Source organism: Solanum stenotomum, chromosome 3, assembly GCF_019186545.1.
Source record: "Solanum stenotomum isolate F172 chromosome 3, ASM1918654v1, whole genome shotgun sequence".
NCBI lineage: Eukaryota > Viridiplantae > Streptophyta > Magnoliopsida > Solanales > Solanaceae > Solanum > Solanum stenotomum.
The window spans coordinates 10,649,323-10,670,825 of record NC_064284.1 but is presented as its reverse complement, the minus strand read 5'-3'; the positions used below and the strand labels follow the sequence as shown (position 1 = coordinate 10,670,825).

Genomic DNA, 21,503 nt, shown 5'->3' with positions numbered 1-21,503 from the left:
ACATGAAGGTGATTGACAATTAATCATTAGCAGACATTGTAATGGTACAAGTATGTTGGTTTGAAGATGGAGGTTGAAGTACCAATTGACTAGTTACACTAGCAGTATCATTTACTACATTTCATATGTCTGTCTCATGTGAATTTCTGACCAAGTGACCCAGAAGTTAAGTCAAAAGATGATCCAAGGCCATATAATGAGACCAACTTTTCCTCCCACAACACAAATAGTACTAGGACTAGTAAGTTGGGATTATTAATGCTGACGTTATTTCATATCGAATGTTAGATTTGTTCTATTAAAAATAGCTTACATTGCATGATTTTTAAATAGTAATGGATAGGGTGTATAAGCATAAGAATGGTATTGGTATTGTCAATGCTTTGAGTTTTTTTGTGCAAGAGTAGTATGACATGAGAGTTGCGCAACCTTTAACCTTAATGTTGTGGGTTTGAGTCATCAAGGTAGTAAAGTGGGGGTGCTCCTAGGGAGAGGTAGTAAAAAAATGTACAAGAATAGTATTAAATAAAGTGTATAAGTAAAACTATTATTTTACCAAATCCACCCTACCAAACAACCCATGGTCTAATCATTCACACCATTCCAACCATACCTAATTTAGTTCCAAGCACACAACTAACACTTGCAACATCTCAAAAGTAATGAGGCGTTTGTTTGAACAGGGGGCGGAACAAGGAAATGCTCATATCTCTTGAAATAAAAAAGAAATACAAAATATCATATTGAAAAACTCAATATAGGAAAAATACCACTAATCAGAGAACCGATAGTTTATTTGTCCTACACTAATCTACTTGTAAACAACAACATTACCAAATTTTACTTCATAAAGAATTCAGATCCCAAAAATTATAGTAGTACCCTATAATCCAAGGTAAACAAACTCCTGGATGGCAGGAATTTCCCCAATCCTCTTTAGTGACTCCTTGCTGGGTTGTTCATCCACCCCAATAGCCATAACAGCTTGCTTTCTAGGAGCAACCCTTCCAACACTCATGAAGCTGACATTCACATTCTCCTCACCCAAGACACTACCCACTTTTCCAATCATTCCTGGCTGATCAACCTGACTGCAAAGAATGATACTGCCTTCCAAGCTCACATCCACTTCAAAAGACCCGACCTTTGTCAAATGAGGGACTCCATCCTTAACTCTACCCTCCACTCTAATCTCTCCTGAGTCAGAAATAGCACTGGCAAACTTGGATTCTACATTCGCTATCTGAACCTGAATGAACTCAACTGGACTTTCTGGTGAACCATCTAGGAGAAGTCGTTCTTCAGATATCTGTAGTCCCCTTTGTTTAGCAGTGAAATCTGCATTAACCAAGTTAATGAAAACACTGGAAATTGGCTCAATCATGCCTTTAGTTATCATGGCACGAAGCAATCTTGTATCAAGATCATCAGGTGCTCTAGCTGAACCATATGTTACTTTCACTGATTTAACACCACTTCCACCGGCAACCAACTGGACAGCAAGTCTACCAAGTTTTTCAGCAAGTACAACAAAAGGCTTCAGCTCTAATAGCACCTGCATGAGAGAGGTACCAAAAGTTAAATTCAGACATTTGTTTTATCAATTCAACAAGCAACTCCCCTGTTAAAGAAAATACAGGGGAAAAGGATAAACCACTTCTCTACATATATGTAACTCTAAGGACCTCAGCTACAATAACACAGATTACATGCTAGTTAGATAAATGAAAGACGTCCTACATGGGCATGCTAGTTCAGTTAAAGTACTGTACCAAGCCTTCCAACCCCCCCCCCCCCCGGAAATATAAATAATAGAGGGTGATAACTGGTAAATACTGAAAGCATGTACCTCAGCAGGAACCATAGGTGCATTGACAGCAGTAGCTGAGAGCTCCCCTTTCAAAGCGCCAACAACTGCTTCAGCGACCTCAATTGCCACGCCTTCCTGGACAATCATTCAGAGAGTATTAGTAAATGGGTGAATTGGAAGAAAAAGTGTGGCATACATGATTGTAATGTGCACAAACCTGAGCCTCTGTAGTACTAGCACCAAGATGTGGAGTTGCAGTCACATTCTCATGTTGAATCAACTTGCTATCCTTTGGTGGCGGCTCCACAGTGAAAACATCAAGTGCTGCCTGTTACAGGATTTATATGTTAGTACAATTACATAGACTGGCAGTGAAGAAGTCTATTCTACAGTTCAATCCTCCAATGGAGATGAAAGGTGAAAGATAACAAAGGATGGCTTTTGGACACTCGATATTCCAACAGGCATGAAGGTTTGAGGGAAATATAGAGACAACAATAGCTCAATAAATAATTACTAATTCATAGGTGTTGAGTGTCTCAAAGATGCAGAGCCAGGACCTGTGCCACAATGCCTGCATCAAGTGCCCTCACCAAAGCTTCTTCATCAATCACACCCCCACGAGCAACATTCACAATCCGTACACCGTTTTTCATCTTTGCAAAAGTTTCATCATTCAGGATCTGCTTTGTAGCAGGGGTCAGGGGCATGTGAAGTGAGATGAAATCTGCAGATGCAAGGGCTTCATCAAAGCTCACAAGCTGCACACCAATAGCGCGTGCACGGTCAGCAGGGGCGTATGGGTCATGAGCGATGACATGCATGCCAAGCCCCTTAGCTCGCCTTGCGACTTCTGATCCAACCTTCCCAAAACCCATCACAGCAAGTGTTTTGCCTACTAGGGAGACACCAACATATTTGTTCCTCAACCATTTCCCTGGAAACCATATCATGATACAACTTTTTAGAGGTGTGTCAAAGCAACAAGTATATCAGGGGAATTCGTTAGCAGCCATGGAAACAATATTTTCAGACATCTACTCCAAGCAAATAAACATCGGGAAAAAGAAAGTGGAAAGTAAAAGACAGATTGGGTTGAGGGTTCCATATTTTGGGTAATGATCCTAAGAATGCTTAGAAAGGGAAGAACAGATGGAGGTGGCCTTAGATTTTCTCCAAAAAGAAAAAGAAGTGGCATTAGAACTGACAGCAGAACAAATAATAAAACCAATTAGCTGTGGATCATCCTTTATACGTTTCTTTTATTACAGTGTCAACTTGCGTGTACCTTGACTAATGCATCCCACAAGAATAGGACAGGTACTGGGTAAGCCTGATAACTAAGACAAGCAAAGTGTTGTAGCTAGGGTTTGAGCCTGGATCTCCAGGTTTTTCATACTTGCACCAGCATTGATGAAGTTATTTCTTCTAGATACATCAACTATTTCATCAATTCCCGTGTTTGTCAAGCATTTCTATCTTTGAATCAACAAAGTCACAGACCAATCCGACTTATTAAGCTACTCCAACTCGAACTACACACTCTAAAATGATGAGTTCACCTTTTTAGAAGGCATTGTAATAAATGAAATTAAAAAGGGTTGTCTTTACTGCAGTGTTGTCAAAGGAGCGCTTAAGCCCTGAAGTGAGGCTTAAAACGTGTTGAGCGCCTAGCCTCGCTTTGTGTGCACTTTATTGTTGTCACTAAGGTTCTAAGGCAAAATTTTCCTTGCCAATGAGCCTCTTCTGAAGAAGTGACACTAAACAATTGATATTTAACTTTATCATAATGTTTTATTAATTTTTTTGGTCATACATTTGTCATACATGTTTATAATTATTAGTCTTGAATAAACACATATATTTGAATTTTTTGTCCCTTTGCGCTTTTTTAATTAAAGCCCATGCTTTATTTGCACTTTACGCTTAAAGCCCCAACAGACCTTAGAGCTGTTTTGCGCTTTTCGCCTTTGATAACACTGCTTTACTGCAAAAAAAAAAAAAAAATTTGCTACAGATACTTTCAAAGAATATGTGCATGCATTTCACTTGAATAAGATCTATGTCAAATTACAATCTTTTCTCTTTCTAGATAATAGAACATTTAGACCAACTTGACATAGATCTAATCAGCCTTGCGAGAACCATAATGCATGGATTTCATAAGACATTTCTCTCAATCACAACAAACTCATTGAGAATTATATTCGCGGGCATGTCATTGTATTCAAAACACAATGATGCTGGGGCAGATTGAGACTTTCGCACAGCCTCTAGTTGAAAGCTTTTTGAAAATATATTTAACTAAGTTAGCACCCACGGTCACAAAATAAGTACTCCCTCTGTCCGCTGTCCCAATTTATATTGCACTTTTCGTTTTTCGACGGTCAAACTCAAGGAATCTTCATTTTTTTAAATGAAATTTACATATTTATAAACTACATAAAAAGTTAATTTGTAAGGAGACTTGTTTGAATCTCAAAATTCTAAAAGTGTCACATAAATTGTGCCGAAGTGATTAATGGTTATGTTAGTAGTTTGCCAGACTTAAAGTTCTAGATCTGCCTCTAAAAAGTTAAAACGCTTACCAGCTTTGACAGAAGCATCAGCTTGAGCAACATTCCGAGCCATAGCAGTGAGAAGGGCGATTCCATGCTCAGCAGCTGCAACTGTATTAGCAGTGGGCGCATTAACAACAAGGCATCCATGCTCTGTTGCCGCCGCAAGATCAACGTTATCAATCCCCACACCAGCACGTCCAACAACTTTCAGCCGTCCACCAGAAGATTCAAAGATCTCACGGGTCACCTTTGTTCCACTCCGCACAACCAACGCATCACAAAGAGAGATCTTAGTGCACAGCTCCTCAGGACTCAAGTTATATGAGCAATCAACATTCGCGAATTCCTTTAATAGTTTTAGCCCTGCCTCACCTAGTTTTTCAGCAACTAGAACCGTAGGTTTGGCGTCCATAGAGAAAACAATGAACCTTGGACACTGACGGAGGCTTCTGCGCGGGAGGGTAACCCCGGAGACGCGAAAGGCAGAGGTGGAAGCAAGCTGGTTTTTCCATGAGAGAGAGGCGCGTGAAGATTTTGAAGATAAAAGCATAGTTGAAGAAGCTGAAGCCACCATTGTGGTAAACTATTCGGAGCGTAGCTCAGTGTGGTGAGACGGCACGGCGGCGGTGATTGTTGCGGCGGAAGAAGGTTGAAAATGAGTTGTTCTTGTGGAAGGATTTGGAGAGGGTTTTATGGGTGACTGGTTGCTGACGAGTGATGAATAGGAAATTGGGACCAAATAAAGTAGGTGGACGTGTACTCGCTCTTACCAAATTATATTATTTATTTAGAGCTCGTTTGGATTGGTTTAACTGTTCTTTTTTATTATTTTTGTCTCAATTTATGTGATTTACACATTTTGTAACAATTTCATTATAAAATATCTATTTTATCTTTAATGAAATGATTTACAGCTACACAAATTTATATCATTCATTTTGAACCACAAGTTTTAAAAGTCTTTCTTTCTTTCTTAATCTCTGTGCCGAATCAAACTAACTCATATAAAATAAGACGGAGAGAATAATACTCCCTCTATCCCTAATTACTCGTCCACATTTCCTTTTTTTGTTGTCCCTAATTATTTGTCAATTTTGACAAATAAAGAAAGAAGAATTTTTTTACATATTATACCCTCAATTAATTACTTTGAAAATGATAGAACTTCATGAAAATCTTAAGTTTTTAATTCATCTAATTCATAATTAATAGAGATAAAATGATAAGTTCACTATGTCAATTATTGTTATCTTAATAGGTGTGTCAATTCAAAAGTAGACAAGTAATTAGGGACAGAGGAAGTAATATATTATCAAAATAATTTGTAATTGATGGGTAAATATAATTAAATTAAAATTTTAAATTATTTTCATGATAAAATGCCTCAATAATTAATTTCATAATTTACTATGTTCATATTTAATTAGGATTCAAAATCTTATTTTCTGAGGAGAGAAGGAAATCAATTCATCTTTGAGTAGATTTTGGACAAACATAAAAAGTGCCTCTAACCTAAAAAGTGATTGAAAGAGTGAGTCCCACAAAAACAAAAACAAAAACAATAGTGAAATTATAAGGTGAAGCCGCCCGTACATGTGAAGAGGTAGATAGATTACCCGATGATCTAATTTTATTTTACCATAAAGTTTTCATACACGTGGCAGCGCCTAATCGTGTCTTTTATTTTACCTGCAGATTTGATTTGGGGTTGGAATTGTAATCATATTTGACCAATTTAACAGCTTCCTCATAATCGTGGCCTCTTTTCTCTACGACCCACCGACCACCGACGTCGTCAAATTCTCCATTCCTCTTTTCCTTTCAAAGCCCTTTTTTCTGCGCAAGACTTGATTCACAAGATACAATTTGGGTATGTCAGTATTTGTCTTTCGAAATTGCATATTTCTCTTTGTTTTTTCTTTGATGCTTCTTGCTATAAAACAAAAAATTATAAGTTTTGTGTATGGAAAGATTCGAACTTTATCAAACCCCAAATGTGTACTTTTGGGAATAATCAAAATTTTCGTTTCTCTTGACTCCACATTGAGCTATTTATGTGGATGTCTATAGGTTTGAGCTTTTGGAGTTCATGTTGAAGAACTATTCTATCATAATTTGTTTTTTGTGTGCTGTTATTCCCTTATTTGAATTTGATTGTGCTTAATTCCGTATTTAAAATTGTGGATGAATTAGAAAAACTATTTTATCATATATCGTATTTTAATGTAAATTTCTTGTTTTTAGTTTGCTATAACTACAATCTTTTACGTTGTTGCTGTAAAATTTAGTATGTTCTTCTAAATGCTGTTTTCCATTGGAGAAGGATGAACAAAATTGTAGCTCATTGATATTAGACTAATTGATTGAGAACAGAAATAGTACTGATAATCATGGCAGAAGTAATTGAAATCCCTGAAATTGTGATAGGTTACAGGGATGGCTTCCTTTTTGATGAAGTAAAGTGAAAGGGCATAAGTTATTTTGGCTCTTCTCAAGATCCAATTAAAGTACCCATAAACAACCTCAATGGCTAATTCTTTTCCCATATCCTTCCTGCTGATATTTGACAGATGATATCACGTGTAACTGTTGGAGCGTCTATCTACTAGACAGAGCTTTTCTTAAAGCACTGATAATACTTTTTGCCCTTCTTTGTTTTGATGAAATAAGGTGCTTCAATGCAGGCATCAAGAAGATGCAAAGTTACATAAGTGATCGATGTTAGCTCCATAACAACATAGTAGAACCTGTCCAGGAAAGCTTACCAGAAAGTCAAAAGTAGTAAGGGCTAAGGTAGAGTAAGTGAGCTCATTAAGTCTAGGAGGGTAACAACATTACTTACAGGGGCTGGATACTCCAACTAAAGAGATACACAATGCATTTAGCTTTTAGAAAATCGTTAGGAGTTGAAATGCCATCAAAACATCCGCAATCCCTTTCTTGCCAAAGACACCAGAAAGTGCTTGTTGGGATCATCTTCCCAACTTTCTAATTGCCTCTGTCAACTTCCATCTGCTCCAGCCTTCCACTGCGTGCCTCCCTGCGTTCAGAGGCGTATTCAGGATTTATAGATAATGGGTGCACTATTACAAAAAGGTGGATCTAAGACATAAATTTGATCGGTTAGATTCTTTTTACTGAAAACCATTAAAATTTTAAAATCATAGGTCCAAAATTAACTTTTATTTATCCAAACCAGTTACAAAATCTTAGAAAGAAAACTAAAACAAGATAGATAAAAGATTCAAATTTCTAACCTCACCTAGAGAGGTGCACCCAATCATCATCGTACTACATTATATGATACTTCGAGTCTGGGTTCACACATTTATATTTAAATTTTTTTAAAAAATATAACACTACTATATATGATTTCGGGAGGGGACCATGGGTTCACGTGAACCCGGTGACCCCTCCTGTATACGCCCCTGCCTGCGTTGGGGTCGTGCCCAACTTAGTCCCGAAACTGAAAGAAACATATACTACATATCTGCTACTGGACAATGCCAACTGGATACTTCTCAGAGAATATCTTGGGTAGACAAGCACCTTTGAGGGCTGTCCAAATTTTGCCTTGTTTCTTTTTTTTTCTTTCAATCTATTAAAGCCTGTGTTCTTTTCTTTGAGAACCTTTCCTGTCCTGCGCCAAATATGTGTAAAGCCATGGTTGAAATATTCGTATTGACTGTGCCTGTCCAAGATGCATGTGCACATATTTGTATTGACTGTGCCTGTCTGAGTCAGTGAATCCTAGGCCCTTTCTGAACTTCTCATAAATGTGAAAGGAAGCTTGCATTTCAAGATGGAGAAAGGGTCATTGAACCATGACAAGTTTTGGCACATGTCTCTTAACATGCTTAAATTAGGTTACACGTGAAACTGGCTTTGAGGAAATTCATGCCCCTTATAACTGGGCTCATTAACCTTCTGGACTGAGTCGGTTCTTGAATTTTGTTTCTGTCCTAAAGCTATGAATGAGTATTACTTTTATGAAATTAATATGAAATCAAGTATTTCTTCTTCTTTTTGTGGTTAGATGGGGGATTTTAGCAACTATGATGAAATCATGGACTTTTTGTTGACTAACATATTTGGCTGCATGAATCAAGTCCTTCTCTTAAAGATTACAAATTTTGTGCTTAAAAAATAAAAGTAATAAATATATTAATTAATTCGGAAAAGAAAGGGCACACATTAAAAACACTAGCATATGATAAAATTCATAATTCTTTCTGACTGTAGTGTTCATTCCATAATTTTTCATTTGCTTGGAGGATTGAGATGGTCTTTGAATGGCTGATTTGGTTAAAAATAGATGACCATCAGGATTTGGAAGTTACGGGGAGCTCATCATGTAACCAAGGCTGAGTGCAAAATGATAAGACCGGTAAAGATTTCCAGAACCCTGTCCACTGAGCGCTGTGGAAGCGTTTCAGATACAGGACAGGCTTCTTCATAGTAGCACAGGAAAACAACCTCATATCAGGGATGCTAGTTTCTATCTTTCTGAATCTAATGTGTATTGAGTAATGGAAGTTTCTAACCGAGAGAAGTAGCGCTCCCCCTTAGTATTTGTTTGTATTTATTAATTTCATATGCATGTTTGTTTTGTCTTGAATCAACTTAGGCCTTACAATAGAAATGTGTTATTATACTACTTTAGTTTTATTGTTTTAAACTGTAATTGATATCTTTATTTTCTTTAACTTTTCAGATGTATCTTCACTCCTCTGATTAGTTATTCAGATCAACCACAGCTTTGTTTACATCTCTTTTAGAGCGTGGTGGTAGGCAATGGGATATGCAAATGGTCTTCTATGTCCACTAGGGAAGCAGCCACTTCTCTCTTTTGGTGTCATCTCAGATGTCCAGTATGCTGATATTGATGACGGCTCCTCATTCCTTGGTGTTCCTAGGTATTACCGGCACAGTGTTAGTGTGTTGCAAAGGGCAGTTAAGAAATGGAATCAAGAAAAGCCTAAGTTTGTTCTTAATTTTGGGGACATTGTCGATGGGTATTGTCCCAAAGACCAGTCAATGATTGCTGTCAAGAAAATTGTTGATGAATTTGACAAATTCAATGGCACTGTCTATCACATGATTGGGAACCACTGCCTTTACAATCTTCCTCGAAAGGACTTGCTTCCATTGTTGAGAATCCCTGGCCATGATGGTCATGCCTATTTCGATTTTTCTCCAACTCCGGAGTACAGATTTGTAATCCTAGATGCTTATGATATCAGTGCCATTGGTTGGCCGGAAGATCACCCAAATACTTTGAAGGCCTTGAAAGTTCTTCAGGAGAAAAACCCAAATTCAGACAAAAACAGTCCAAGTGGACTTGTGGGACTGGCAAGAAGGTTTCTCATGTTCAATGGAGGTGTTGGGAAAGAACAATTGGAATGGCTGGATCATGTCCTTCAGGAAGCTACCAAGTTGAATCAAAATGCAATAGTGTGTTGCCATTTGCCTTTGGATCCTGGAGCTTCATCTTTTGCAGCGTTGTTGTGGAACTATGATGAAGTGATGGATGTGATACATCGCTATAGCTGTGTGAAGGTCTGTATGGGTGGACACGACCATAAAGGTGGACAATCAGTTGACTCCCATGGTGTACATCATCGCGTCCTTGAAGCAGCTCTTGAGTGCCCTCCTGGTACTGATTCTTTCGGACACATAGATGCTTTTGATGATAGATTATTACTTTTTGGTACTGATAGAATGAAGAGCACTGAGATGGTTTTTCGTCACTAGACCATCTTGTTTGTTGCAACAAAAAGTAATCTACAGTATGTAAAGTTTAACCACATTTCGTGGTTACAAAAAAAGGATGTCAACTGATACACATCTCGGTCTACCTCCATTTTTCTTTCTTTCGGTTTTTGGCATAAATTTAGAATTAGAGATCTATCGGATTTAGGATTATCATTTGACAGATTCAATATATTGTCTTTGTTTTCATAGCTAAGCCCAACAACACCAATGCTTGTACTTATTTTATACAGATAACAAATATAACATGCTAGAACACCATACAACTTACTTCTACCGAAGTCTAAAATATGATAAAAAGAAGCAAATAACGATCATTTTCGCTGGGAAATTTTGACCGCCTTCCTCTTCTCAACGAAGTAGAATCCGACTAGGGAGATGATGGAGAAAACGGAGAAACAGGCTGCGCATACGTCTATGGTGATGTGGCGGCCTGTGATTGCTGTGATTTTGAACAAGTTGGTTTTCTTGTGAGCATCTGTGGTTTGGCCATAGGCAACAACTTCATCAGTAGAGTCATAAACATAAGCTCTAATGAAATAGGTAGCAGTAGGAACATCCTTGTGTATAGTCCAAGTGAAATTGTTGTTTGAAGGTTTATATGGCATGGTGACAAGGTTAATTTGACAAGTTTTATCCTTTTTGAGATTGTTGTTGGACTTTCTCCATCCTCTGTCCAATTGGCTCACTGGGGCATAACATAATTTAACATTCACTGTCTTGTAATTTGAGTCTGTACCTGTTGGATAGCTATTGTTCAATGACCATGTTATTGTCACTTGTGCTTCTCCAGCTTGCAGAACTGCATAGTACAAATTCAATATTAACACCTAATTACGGAGTCCGGGGGTTTTTTCGAAGAAAATAATTTCTCAACGAAAAAACAAGTTCATTAAAAATAAGAAAAATTACAATAAAATTCCAGGTTGATTATGTCTTTCCTATCCTCCGACACACCTTATAGTCTCCATCCCAACAGCCCTACACCCCTACTTTCCATAGTATTTATCTAAGTTATAGTACTGTAATTTTAATAATATTTTCTATTTAGATATCAAACGCTAGAAAATAAGTAACCTATTAATTATTCTCCTAAAGAAAATTCAAGAATATGTTCTCTTTCCTACTGAACACACTCTAACAGAGATACTAAAATGTTATAGAGATGGAAATTCAAACTTGTGACTTACAAAAACTTTTGAACCATTACGTTATCACTTAGAGAGCATGTTTGGCATTACTGTTAAAAATGACTTATTTTTAGAAGCATTTTTTAAAAATAGTTTTTCAGAAAAGTACTTTTGAAAAAAAAAATTGCGTTTGGCTAATTCATTTGAAAAAATGCTTTTCATAAGTAAATTGTGTTTGACTAATCTTTTTTTAAAATTGCTTCTGAGAGTCAAATTATGAAAAAAGACAAATATTAATGTACTTTTAATATTAAGATTATTTTATAGAGAGAAACTATTTTAAATATCTATTATAAAAATTTAATTAAACTTTTATTTTCATTAAATTAAAATGTACAGATTTAAATTTTTAATCAATATTATACCTTTTTGGTAGGATTGAAATCTTTAATTATTATTTTTTTTTCTCTTTTTTCTAACCTTACAACAATATTGTTTTTTTTTTGTAAAATATAAAATAATAATATATAAACGTAAAATAAAATATTTAATCAAACTTATAAGATATACTAATTAATCAATAAGAGATATATTGGTAAATATGTATATATGAAAGAAATATTTTAGTCTTGAGAAAAATAATTTTTGTTTCTGCTTTTGCTTTTTTTTAAAACAGAAAATTTTAGCTTCTTCCCTCCCATATGTAGAAAAATTGTTTCTACTTCTATTTAAAAACAATTTTATTGATTTGTCAAACTCCTAATTTTTCAACAAAAATATTTTTTTTTTCTCAAAATAAGTGTTTTTGACCTCCCACAATGCCAAATATGGTCTTACGTTCACTTATATTAAGAGACTAGATAATGGTGCCCGTGCTATGCACGGACACAATAATATAAATGGTATGTTTTGGGGCTAATAATGGAGTTTTTGAAGTGATTGTTTGCGTGGATAAAGGAATAAGTTTTTTTTTATCACAAACCTATACTTTCTTTGACACTATTTAAGGCATAATAAGACTACCCACATACAACATTTTTGAAATATTTTATGTTGTCAATTATCATGATTTATAGTATTTTTATGATAGATTCACTTCAAGAATCAATGGAATTTTTTGTAGTTTTTTGAAAACATATTTTATGTTGTCAATTATCATGATTTTTTTTTACGCAATTTTAAAAAATAAAAAACACAAAAAAAATAAGACAAATAAATTAAAATGGACCCAATATATGTTATTTTTGTTGTCTCAATTTATGTGACACAAATAAAATTTGGAGAGTCATCCAAATTTTCATATTTAAAAAAAATAATATTTTAAGTTATTAATTATTGTGATTTATAATATTTTAATGTAACTTTCAAATAACCTACATTACTGGTCACTTTATCCTAATTTATGTGATATGGATAAAATTACAAAATTAACCCTTTTAAAATGTCTTTTAGATATTTTAAGTTGTTAATTATTATTATTTATATTACTTTTTTGATAATTTAAAAATGATATGTGTTATTTTTTCTGTCCCAATATATGTGAGCCTGATAGAATTCTGAGAGTGAAGCTACTTTATTAAATAACTTTTAAATATTTTAATTTGGTAATTATTGTAATTTTTAATGCTTTTTAAGTCATTTGTAAATGATATATGTTGCTTCCTTTGTCCCATTTTATATAGTATAAATAAAATTCCTAAAACCAACTCAATTTTTAATATATTTTTAAAAATATTTTAAATTATTAATTATTGCGATTTATAATATTAAAAAAATTAAATAGAAAATGTACAAAACTTGTATCAGCCTAAAAAATGACCACGATAATTCAAAGCCTACAGAAAGCAATAAGGCTGTACGTAATTTTAATACTTAATATATATTACTCCGTTTGTCTCAATGTATGTAGCATAGATAAAATTTCAAGAGTCAATCAAATGTTGTTAATTGTTAAGATTTACAATACATTTTACGTAGTATTCAATAATTTCACATTAAATAATACATATTATTACTTTTGTCTCATTTTATGTGACATTGATAGATTAATTTTAAGAATCAGTCAATTACTTTTTTTGTGTTTTTTTAATAAATATTTTAAGTTGTCAATTATCACGATTTATTATGTTTTATACATAATTTGTAACGATAGATTAATTTCAAGAATCAATAGAATTTTTTTATATGAATTTATTTTTGAAATATTTTATGTTGTCAATTATCATGATTTATAGTATTTTTACGATTGATTCACTTGAAGAATCAGTGGAATTTTTTGTATTTTTTATCAAAACATATTTTATGTTGTCAATTATCATAATTTATAGTATTTATACGCAATTTTTAAATATATATAAAAAAAAAAAGACAAATAAATTAAAATGGACCCAATATATGTTATTTTTGTTGTCTCAATTTATGTGACACAAATAAAATTTGGAGAGTCATCCAAATTTTCATATTTTTTTAAAAAATGTTTTAACTTATTAATTATTGTGATTAATGGTGTTAAATTGTCCAATAATATAAATTTTAAAGGTACAACCATAAAAGAAGAATGTACAACACTATCTAAGCTCATGTAACACTTGTCATGTGCTAAGTAGTAGATATTCCCACTTATTATATATAGTAAAATATTCAACAATTTATACATAACAAAAAGATTCTATTTTATCGATTTATACTTATATAACTTTCCGACGAACTGAACCGACTCATACCAACCCGGCCATGGTAACACACCATTACTTTATCCCTTCAAACTAAAGGAATATATATACTCAAATAAGAATGGAAAAAGGTTGCTACAAGTGGACTATAAAAATATTAAATTCCTTAATCATGGGTCGATATTTTTTTTTTATTAAGAGTCAACTTTCAAGGAATTAATCTAATTATTAGAATACTTTTTTTAAAAAAATAGTAGTAAATTAAAATGATTGTCCAGAAAAAAGGCATACCTTGTCCTTGTGAAGGTGAAGAATTGATTAGGAGAGTTTGCTGAAGGGAAGAGAAAAGAGCAGCATAAGTAATGATAATTCCAAAGAAAGAAAAAACAATTGCTGAGGCAACAAAAATGCCAGAAAAAGTAGCCATGATTTTTGAACTTCCAAAGTATGAGGAAGAGAGAGATTGTATGGAGAAGGAAATATAAAAAGAAATATACAGTATGTGAACCCACTTATTTTTTTTTGATAAAAATTCAACAGGTATCTAATACCTACCTACATTAGAGAACGACTATTCTGAATTTGGATAGAGCTCCATTAAAAAAATACTCCCTATAAAAAATAAAATTCATATTCAAATTCGCTCGAAATCTTTGATTAAGAGAGAAATAACCCATCTACTGCATCACGTTCCGTCCAGCATGTGAACCCACTAATTTATATAAGTGACGATATAAGTTAGACTTTGCTTGATATGGAGTAGACAAATGAAAATTGAATTTGACATTTATCTAACCGTTCAATATACACCATCCAAAAATAAATAAATTATACACCACCCAATGCTTGGCCCATTAAAATATCTAACGTACTTAGTCAAAAAAAATTTAATCCTTGTTCTTAATTCCTCTATCAAATTGTTGCTCTAACGTTGAAATAATAATTTTTAAATTAAGTAGCTAAATATAAGTTGCTATTTTTCATTAGCACTATGGGTGATCAACAAGGGATTAAATTAGTTTAATTATGATGAATTAGTGATGTCTAATAATTAAAAAATATTGTTTGAAATAATTGATTAAATTAAGGATACAAGTGGGGAACCTCAACTCTTCACTAAAAAGAGAAATTTTGGAAAAGTTGGAATCTCTATGAGTATCTTGATATTGGTGGAAGATTCAAAGAACTTTCAAATACATATAGTTAATTATATTATTATCATGCTGGCCCCTAGATGACTTGCCTAGACAAAATATGATTTTGAAATTAAAAAAATGGTCTATTCCCTTCGGTCCTGTTTATTTATCATTTTTTCCCTTTTACATGTTCATTAAAAAAATAATTATTAGTTATTTGACAAACTATTATTATTGTTTGAGCACTTAATCTTTTTATTTCTTTTTAGAAGATTTATTTGAATAATAAGAGTAAATAAAAGGAAAAATATTATTTTTGTAATCTTTGATATAGACTTTTTTATTTCCAAATAATTTCCAAGCAAAGTGAATCTAAAATATAATTGGACTTTAATACGGTGCAAGCTTCGACTATTACGTCTTTAGCCGAATTCGTTGACCTTACTAGTGGCTACTTTGTTAATTAAATCCCAAAATTAATTTGGTCACTTCATGTGGTGTAGGAATGAAATTGTTTTATCCTTGATTAGAGATTTTAAGTTTGAGCCTTGGATATGAAGAAAATCTCTTTGGGAGCACCACCCTCGAATAGATCCTTCAGTGTGCAATCCAAATTTAATCGGGACATCAATGTGAACTCTAAATACCGAGTGAAAATTAAAAAAAAAAAGGCCAAAAAAATGTTATTATATTATATACAGAGAGAGAGAGAGATTCCTTGAAATTTTGGAAGGGGTTGGCAACTTGGCGTCTTTCACTATCATGAAGATTAAGAGAATATTCAATTTTGACTGTAAAATGAAATCTTTTTATAGTGCTAATATATGTCGGGACAATTTATGATAGTTATAACTAGGTAATGTAATATATATATATATATATATAATGATATTTAACGTTAAAATGTACTAATTAAAAAAGTTAATACATTATGACTAAATCCATAACTAGTTGTATCGTACCTGCAAAGAATTAAAATATAAAGAACATCTGCCTTTAAAATTAATTTAAAATTTTGAAATTTAAAGTTTCATGACATAATGATTTTACAATGTAATTTAGTAAATTCCAGTCTCTCAGTGATAAAGGTATATATTCATAGTTTTTTTCTCGTGAAGTTATGACCATAACTGATGGACCGCTGTTATAGGTAGAATAATGTTATAGAGAAGTAAAATATAACATAAAAAATCGATTCGAGAGAAAATCATTTCATTATTGTGAAATGTCTTTATAACGAATAACGTTATAAAGAGATTTGATCGTCTATTGTCAACTTCTTTTATGCATGCTTTATTACTTAATAATAATTATTCCTTGATAATTATAATTTGAGATCAAAGAGAGGGCATCCGAATTAATTAACAAAAATTGGATTTGGAAAGATTATCATGAACAAGTTGCACTCACGTCTCCAAATCAAAGATTATATGTTGAACGAACTTTGAGTTTTTCCAAGGTCCCAAGAGTACCCATGAGGTAAGAGAGATAGCAAGTGTGTGTCTGATAATATTCATTCAAGGTTTAAAAAAATGTTATTAATTAAGAAAACAAAATTTGTACCTTTGCAAAGTATTTGCTTGAGATGATAATGTATTATATACGAAATACTAAAGAGTAAATACAACAGAGACAAGTATAAAGACAAAAATACATTATTCAATTTCAAACAGATAAATAATGAACTGAATTAACTTCGAATAAAGTATATTATAGAGGTATTGTAAGATGTTGATACAAACCTGCTAACAAAGCTACTTGCTTGATTCTTCGGAAGTTGTAGAGGTACTAAATAAATACTCTCTCTGTCCCAAATTAGTTGATCATCTTACTAAAAATAGTTATTCCATATTACTAAATCAAGAAAATATTATTGTAATTAAATTTTTCTTATCTTACTCTTACAATTATTATTTTTAAAGTACTCACATTTATTTGTAAAATTTTCAAGAAGTCTTTTAAAGATTGAATTAGTAAAATTATCTTTTTATTTATAATTTCTTAATATATGTGTAAAAAAATAACCAATTAATATGAAATCAAGAGAGTATTCATATTACTAATTAGTAGTATTTATAACGAAACACCTTTTGATTTATAATTTATCGTATAAACACATGCTCTTCCGACGACTTTCATCATGTGTCCTTTCGACTCGTAATATAAAGTTGAAAAATATTATAAAAAGTTTGAAAAATAAAATAATTAGTCGAACCATCAGAAAATCAACGGACTACATTATAATGCAACTTGGCCAAAAAGTCAAAAAGGTGATAAACAAATTTGGTGATGATGACTTTCCTTATTTCATATTAATTGAATTTGTGATCTATAAAGAGAAATATTTAATGACATAATTTAAAATATATTTTTTTGTTATTGTTTTTTGTAAACTTATAAATATAATTTTGTAAGTAATACGATTTGTTTCTTAGAAAATGGAATAAGGAGTACATTATAGTATAAATCAAACAAGAAGGTAATTAAACAATGTAAAAAACTGATAAAACAAACTTCCCTCATCCAATAAAAGTACAGAGTATAAATTAAAAACAAGAAGGTAATTAACAATGTCACGCATGACACATGATGAGTCATCAAACTCAGTATTAAACTTAATTAATACATTATCTTATATAAAAAAAAAAAGTCTACGATACATCGAAAATAAAGGAGATTATTTAATTTCCTTCCACATAATCACACAATGTAGATCCATCCATGGTCATAGTCATTATCATCATCGTCATAGTCATCGCCATCACTTACCTGCCTTGGCCTTTCTCTTCTCCATGTAGAAAAATGCAAAAAGAGCGACAACAGAGAAAGCAGAGAAGACAATAGAACAAATATCCAAAGTAACGTGTCGTCCGCTAATTGCTTGAATGCTGAAAAGGTTGTCTACCTTTTTGTCATCAGTGTTTTGTCCATAGCCAATTTCTTGACCATTAGCATTCAAAAGATAAGCTCTAACAAAGTAAGTAGCTGTTGGGATATCCCTCTTGATTGTCCAAGTGTAATTGTTGTTTGAGGATTTGTATGGTACGGTCACAATTTTGAATTGACAAGTTTTGTCCTTTTTAAGGTGGTCTTCTGTTTTCCTCCACGCACGGTCCTTTTGGCTTATGGGGGCGTAACAGAGCTGCAATTTTACTGATTTGTAGCCTGAGTCTGCCCCTGCTGAGAGTGTAGTGTTCAAGGACCACTTGAATGTGAGTATGTCCTCCCCGGCCATCAAGACTGAAAATATTTATACAAAGGTAATTATATTGCACATAACTTTTATTTAGTAATACTGATCGATAATTTAAAGTAACACAGGTTAAATTACTTATACAACAAGACCATTAATTGTAACTTAAATCTATGTAGTATCTGATATCTTAATCAAACAAATTTTACTTCTTCTAAAAACGAAAAAGTAAACGACTAATGCTAAGAAACATATCCCCAAAGATACAAGACATTAACTGTACTAAAAACTTAGTCGATATTTACACAATATCAATTACATGCATCATATACACATTTATCACTTAATTATAATTTATAGTTGATCAATACATATCTTCACTCTAAAAGTCAATCATCCATATAGTATTCATTTTTTCCCAGCCCTATATATCTTTTTGCTTTCGTACTGGTCACTCAAACCTAGAACCTTTGTAAAGTGACAACAAATTAAAGCCTTGAATTGCAGTTGTGGGGGAATACTTAGTGTGAGATTACTACCTAAGTAAAAAAAAATTCTCAAATCTGAAAAATAAAAAAGGATAGGTAATACAGCACATACCGCCCGCTTTGTGTTCAGCCTTCACTTCAAGAGCTTTCTTGAGGGTAGAGAACAATATTTCCCCATCACAAACAGCCAAAAATGAACATATGACAATTGTAGCCATTAAAATAGCACGAGTACTAATTGCCATTTTTGCCTATTATAATCTTCTTACTTGCCTAGCTCTTTTAACTTATTTTTGGTAATAAGAGAGAGAAAATTGGAATGTAATATCCCTACTGATCAATGATAGCCTTTATATAGATATCAAGATATTTGCCACAAAAGGAGGCCATTTTTTAAAGAAAGGTTACAAAATGAATAAGTCAAACATAAGCCCAACTGGCAGCTACCTCTCTAACCTCCATAAGGGGTGCAAACAATTACAATAAGACAGTGACGTCATTTTATAATACTAATTAAGTTTTATATAAGTAATAAAATAACTAATTGATGTTTGAATTGGCCCTAAGCAATATTCAAAGGGTAAGTTTATGACGTTTTACAGACTAATTAATTTGTAATTATATTATGGGAACTACTTGTTTGGACAAGAGCTTAATTAGAAGTTGACCTTGGTTTAGATGAATATATTTTTATATTTTTTGGAATTTATAATTTGTTCCAAGTAATATCCACTGCGATCTTTCGACACATTCGATATGAATATTTAACGTTACTAATATTAATTTTGGTTAAGAGGTTTGTCCCCTAATGATTTGGAAAGACTCTAAAACAAGAAAATGATCAAGTGATTAAGGTTGATCTATGAGCTGATGCAGAAGGTGGGGTAGGTATGTATTTTGTCATGAGAAATCGCTAATCGTATGTCCATTAATCAAGTTTACATTATTTAAGGCAGCATTTACTAGTTGGCCTCATGACCTCATCATATATATTTATATAAGTAATTTAAACATATATTATACATTTATACTCCTGATATTTTTATCGTAGTCTTATTCAATCGGCTTAATATGTTTACTTATATTTAAAACAACGTGTTTATTACCCATTGATAGATTTAATTATCTTGATATATATACTATTACCTAGGCTAGAAAATCAGGTTGCCCTCAGTGCTAAGTACGGTTGCTAAAACTTAAAAGTAGTTTAAGTTGGGTAAGACTTTTTGTACATTTTATATTAAGCGTTAAAGTTAGAGATCTTCACCCAAACAATCAGACAAATTTATTGTTTACGTTGTTTTTTACCTGATGTACTATTTTTAATTTAATCAGTTGGTAAACGATTATTTAAGTTAATTGTTAAGGGATCCTCCTTTTTTTAAAAATAAATCAATTTGCTATAATTAATAAAATATTACTATGTTATGTAATAATTAGGTACAAACATTTCTAATAATTGTAAATTGGATCTCAAAATCGATTATCAAAGTAAAATTTTCTTTCCATATATGAAGTTATGAGCTGCACTTTCAAGTTTCAATATTGTTTTCCTAACTAATGTATATTATTATCCGGATGAAGAAATACATGGAGTCTAGTAGTCATGTCATAACTATATGGGAAAAAAGTGCATACAAGTTTCGACCACGATAATTGAGAAAGATTCAATCAATTTAAACCATTCACATCATATATTTATGGCTATATTTATTAATAACATGAGTTCTCAAGTGTTACATCATCAATCTAAATCGCTAGTAATCTTGATCAATTATATTTATTTTAATAAATAAAAAATAAAAAAAGGTCTCAAAGAGCTGAACCACCATCCAACTCCCCCAAAAACATTTTAAATTTTCTCAAGAGAGGGGAGAAATTAAAAGCTCCATTCTTTAATTGTTATCATTAACTTTTACGGAAAATGTATAGATTTTACTCTGAACTTGTTCCGAAAAATTGAATACACATTCATATTATTATGACGATCTATTACACAACTAATCTTGTTCAAAGTGATATCAATACCTTCATTTCGAAGGAATAGAAGATTGTATTTCCAAGGCTATCTAGTGAAGAAGTTTGAAATAACATATGTGAATGGTAAGTTACTCAACTTTTTTTTAGGCCTAACCCATTGGTAGCCCCTTAAATTTGGCACGAAATTTCACTTAGGCACCTCAAGTGGATGCTGTTCATTTTAGACACCTCATGTAGGGTTTCGCTGTGTCATTTTGACACTTTTTGCTTCATGGCATAGTGAGTGTAATACACTTATTGAGCGCGCGTGAAAAACCTATTTAGTCGATTTTTTAATTAATTTTTTCTTCTTCTTTCCCATTTTCAGCCACCATTTTTGCAAACTTAAATATCCAACATGGTGAATAAAAATAGATACAGTAAAATGATGAAAAATGATGGAAACTATTTTAGAAATTTAGGAATAGATCCATTTCAAGATTAAATATTAAATTATTCAAGAAATTCTTTCTTGAAAGAATTTAATATTTAAAGAGGAGTAAGTTTAATTTTTGGTGAATTTTAAACTTACTAATTAGGGTAAAAAAGAATTTTTTTTTTTTTGAAGAAGACACTATTAAAAAAGAAAGAGTATGTAGGTGCCCAGATGTTTTAGCAAAAAAGAGATGGGGGTATTTGGAGAAGACAATGGGGTGGGAGAATGGGTATGTGCAGATTTTTCTGCAAATGAGTAGGGGTATTTGGAGAAGACGCAAGGGCGG

General features: G+C 32.6%; 4 protein-coding genes across 5 annotated transcripts; 1 reads left to right on the top strand and 3 right to left on the bottom strand.

Annotated features, from left to right (window-relative positions):
* Window positions 1-698: 698 nt before the first annotated feature.
* Window positions 699-5,084, bottom strand: LOC125858496 (D-3-phosphoglycerate dehydrogenase 3, chloroplastic-like). The gene is made up of 5 exons (XM_049538285.1): window positions 4,399-5,084; window positions 2,371-2,747; window positions 2,028-2,138; window positions 1,850-1,945; window positions 699-1,555 (listed from the first exon to the last, which is right to left on the bottom strand). Exons 1-5 carry the CDS (start codon window positions 4,943-4,945, stop codon window positions 884-886), a joined length of 1,803 nt encoding a protein of 600 aa, XP_049394242.1. The 5' UTR covers window positions 4,946-5,084; the 3' UTR covers window positions 699-883.
* Window positions 5,085-6,117: 1,033 nt separating this feature from the next.
* Window positions 6,118-10,156, top strand: LOC125860041 (manganese-dependent ADP-ribose/CDP-alcohol diphosphatase). 2 transcript variants are annotated; one of them, XM_049539935.1, is made up of 2 exons: window positions 6,118-6,241; window positions 9,086-10,156. In XM_049539935.1, the coding sequence occupies exon 2, from the start codon at window positions 9,166-9,168 to the stop codon at window positions 10,123-10,125; it is 960 nt and encodes a 319-aa protein (XP_049395892.1). In that variant the 5' UTR covers window positions 6,118-6,241; window positions 9,086-9,165; the 3' UTR covers window positions 10,126-10,156. The 2 variants fall into 2 exon arrangements, with proteins under 2 accessions (XP_049395892.1, XP_049395894.1); XM_049539937.1 differs by lacking the exon at window positions 6,118-6,241 and adding an exon at window positions 8,643-8,758.
* A 143-nt stretch (window positions 10,157-10,299) lies between these two features.
* Window positions 10,300-14,428, bottom strand: LOC125860042 (high-affinity nitrate transporter 3.1-like). The gene is made up of 2 exons (XM_049539938.1): window positions 14,237-14,428; window positions 10,300-10,945 (listed from the first exon to the last, which is right to left on the bottom strand). Exons 1-2 carry the CDS (start codon window positions 14,370-14,372, stop codon window positions 10,458-10,460), a joined length of 624 nt encoding a protein of 207 aa, XP_049395895.1. The 5' UTR covers window positions 14,373-14,428; the 3' UTR covers window positions 10,300-10,457.
* A 3,147-nt stretch (window positions 14,429-17,575) lies between these two features.
* LOC125859571 (high-affinity nitrate transporter 3.1-like) lies at window positions 17,576-19,085 on the bottom strand. The gene is made up of 2 exons (XM_049539338.1): window positions 18,875-19,085; window positions 17,576-18,321 (listed from the first exon to the last, which is right to left on the bottom strand). Exons 1-2 carry the CDS (start codon window positions 19,005-19,007, stop codon window positions 17,843-17,845), a joined length of 612 nt encoding a protein of 203 aa, XP_049395295.1. The 5' UTR covers window positions 19,008-19,085; the 3' UTR covers window positions 17,576-17,842.
* Window positions 19,086-21,503: the final 2,418 nt, after the last annotated feature.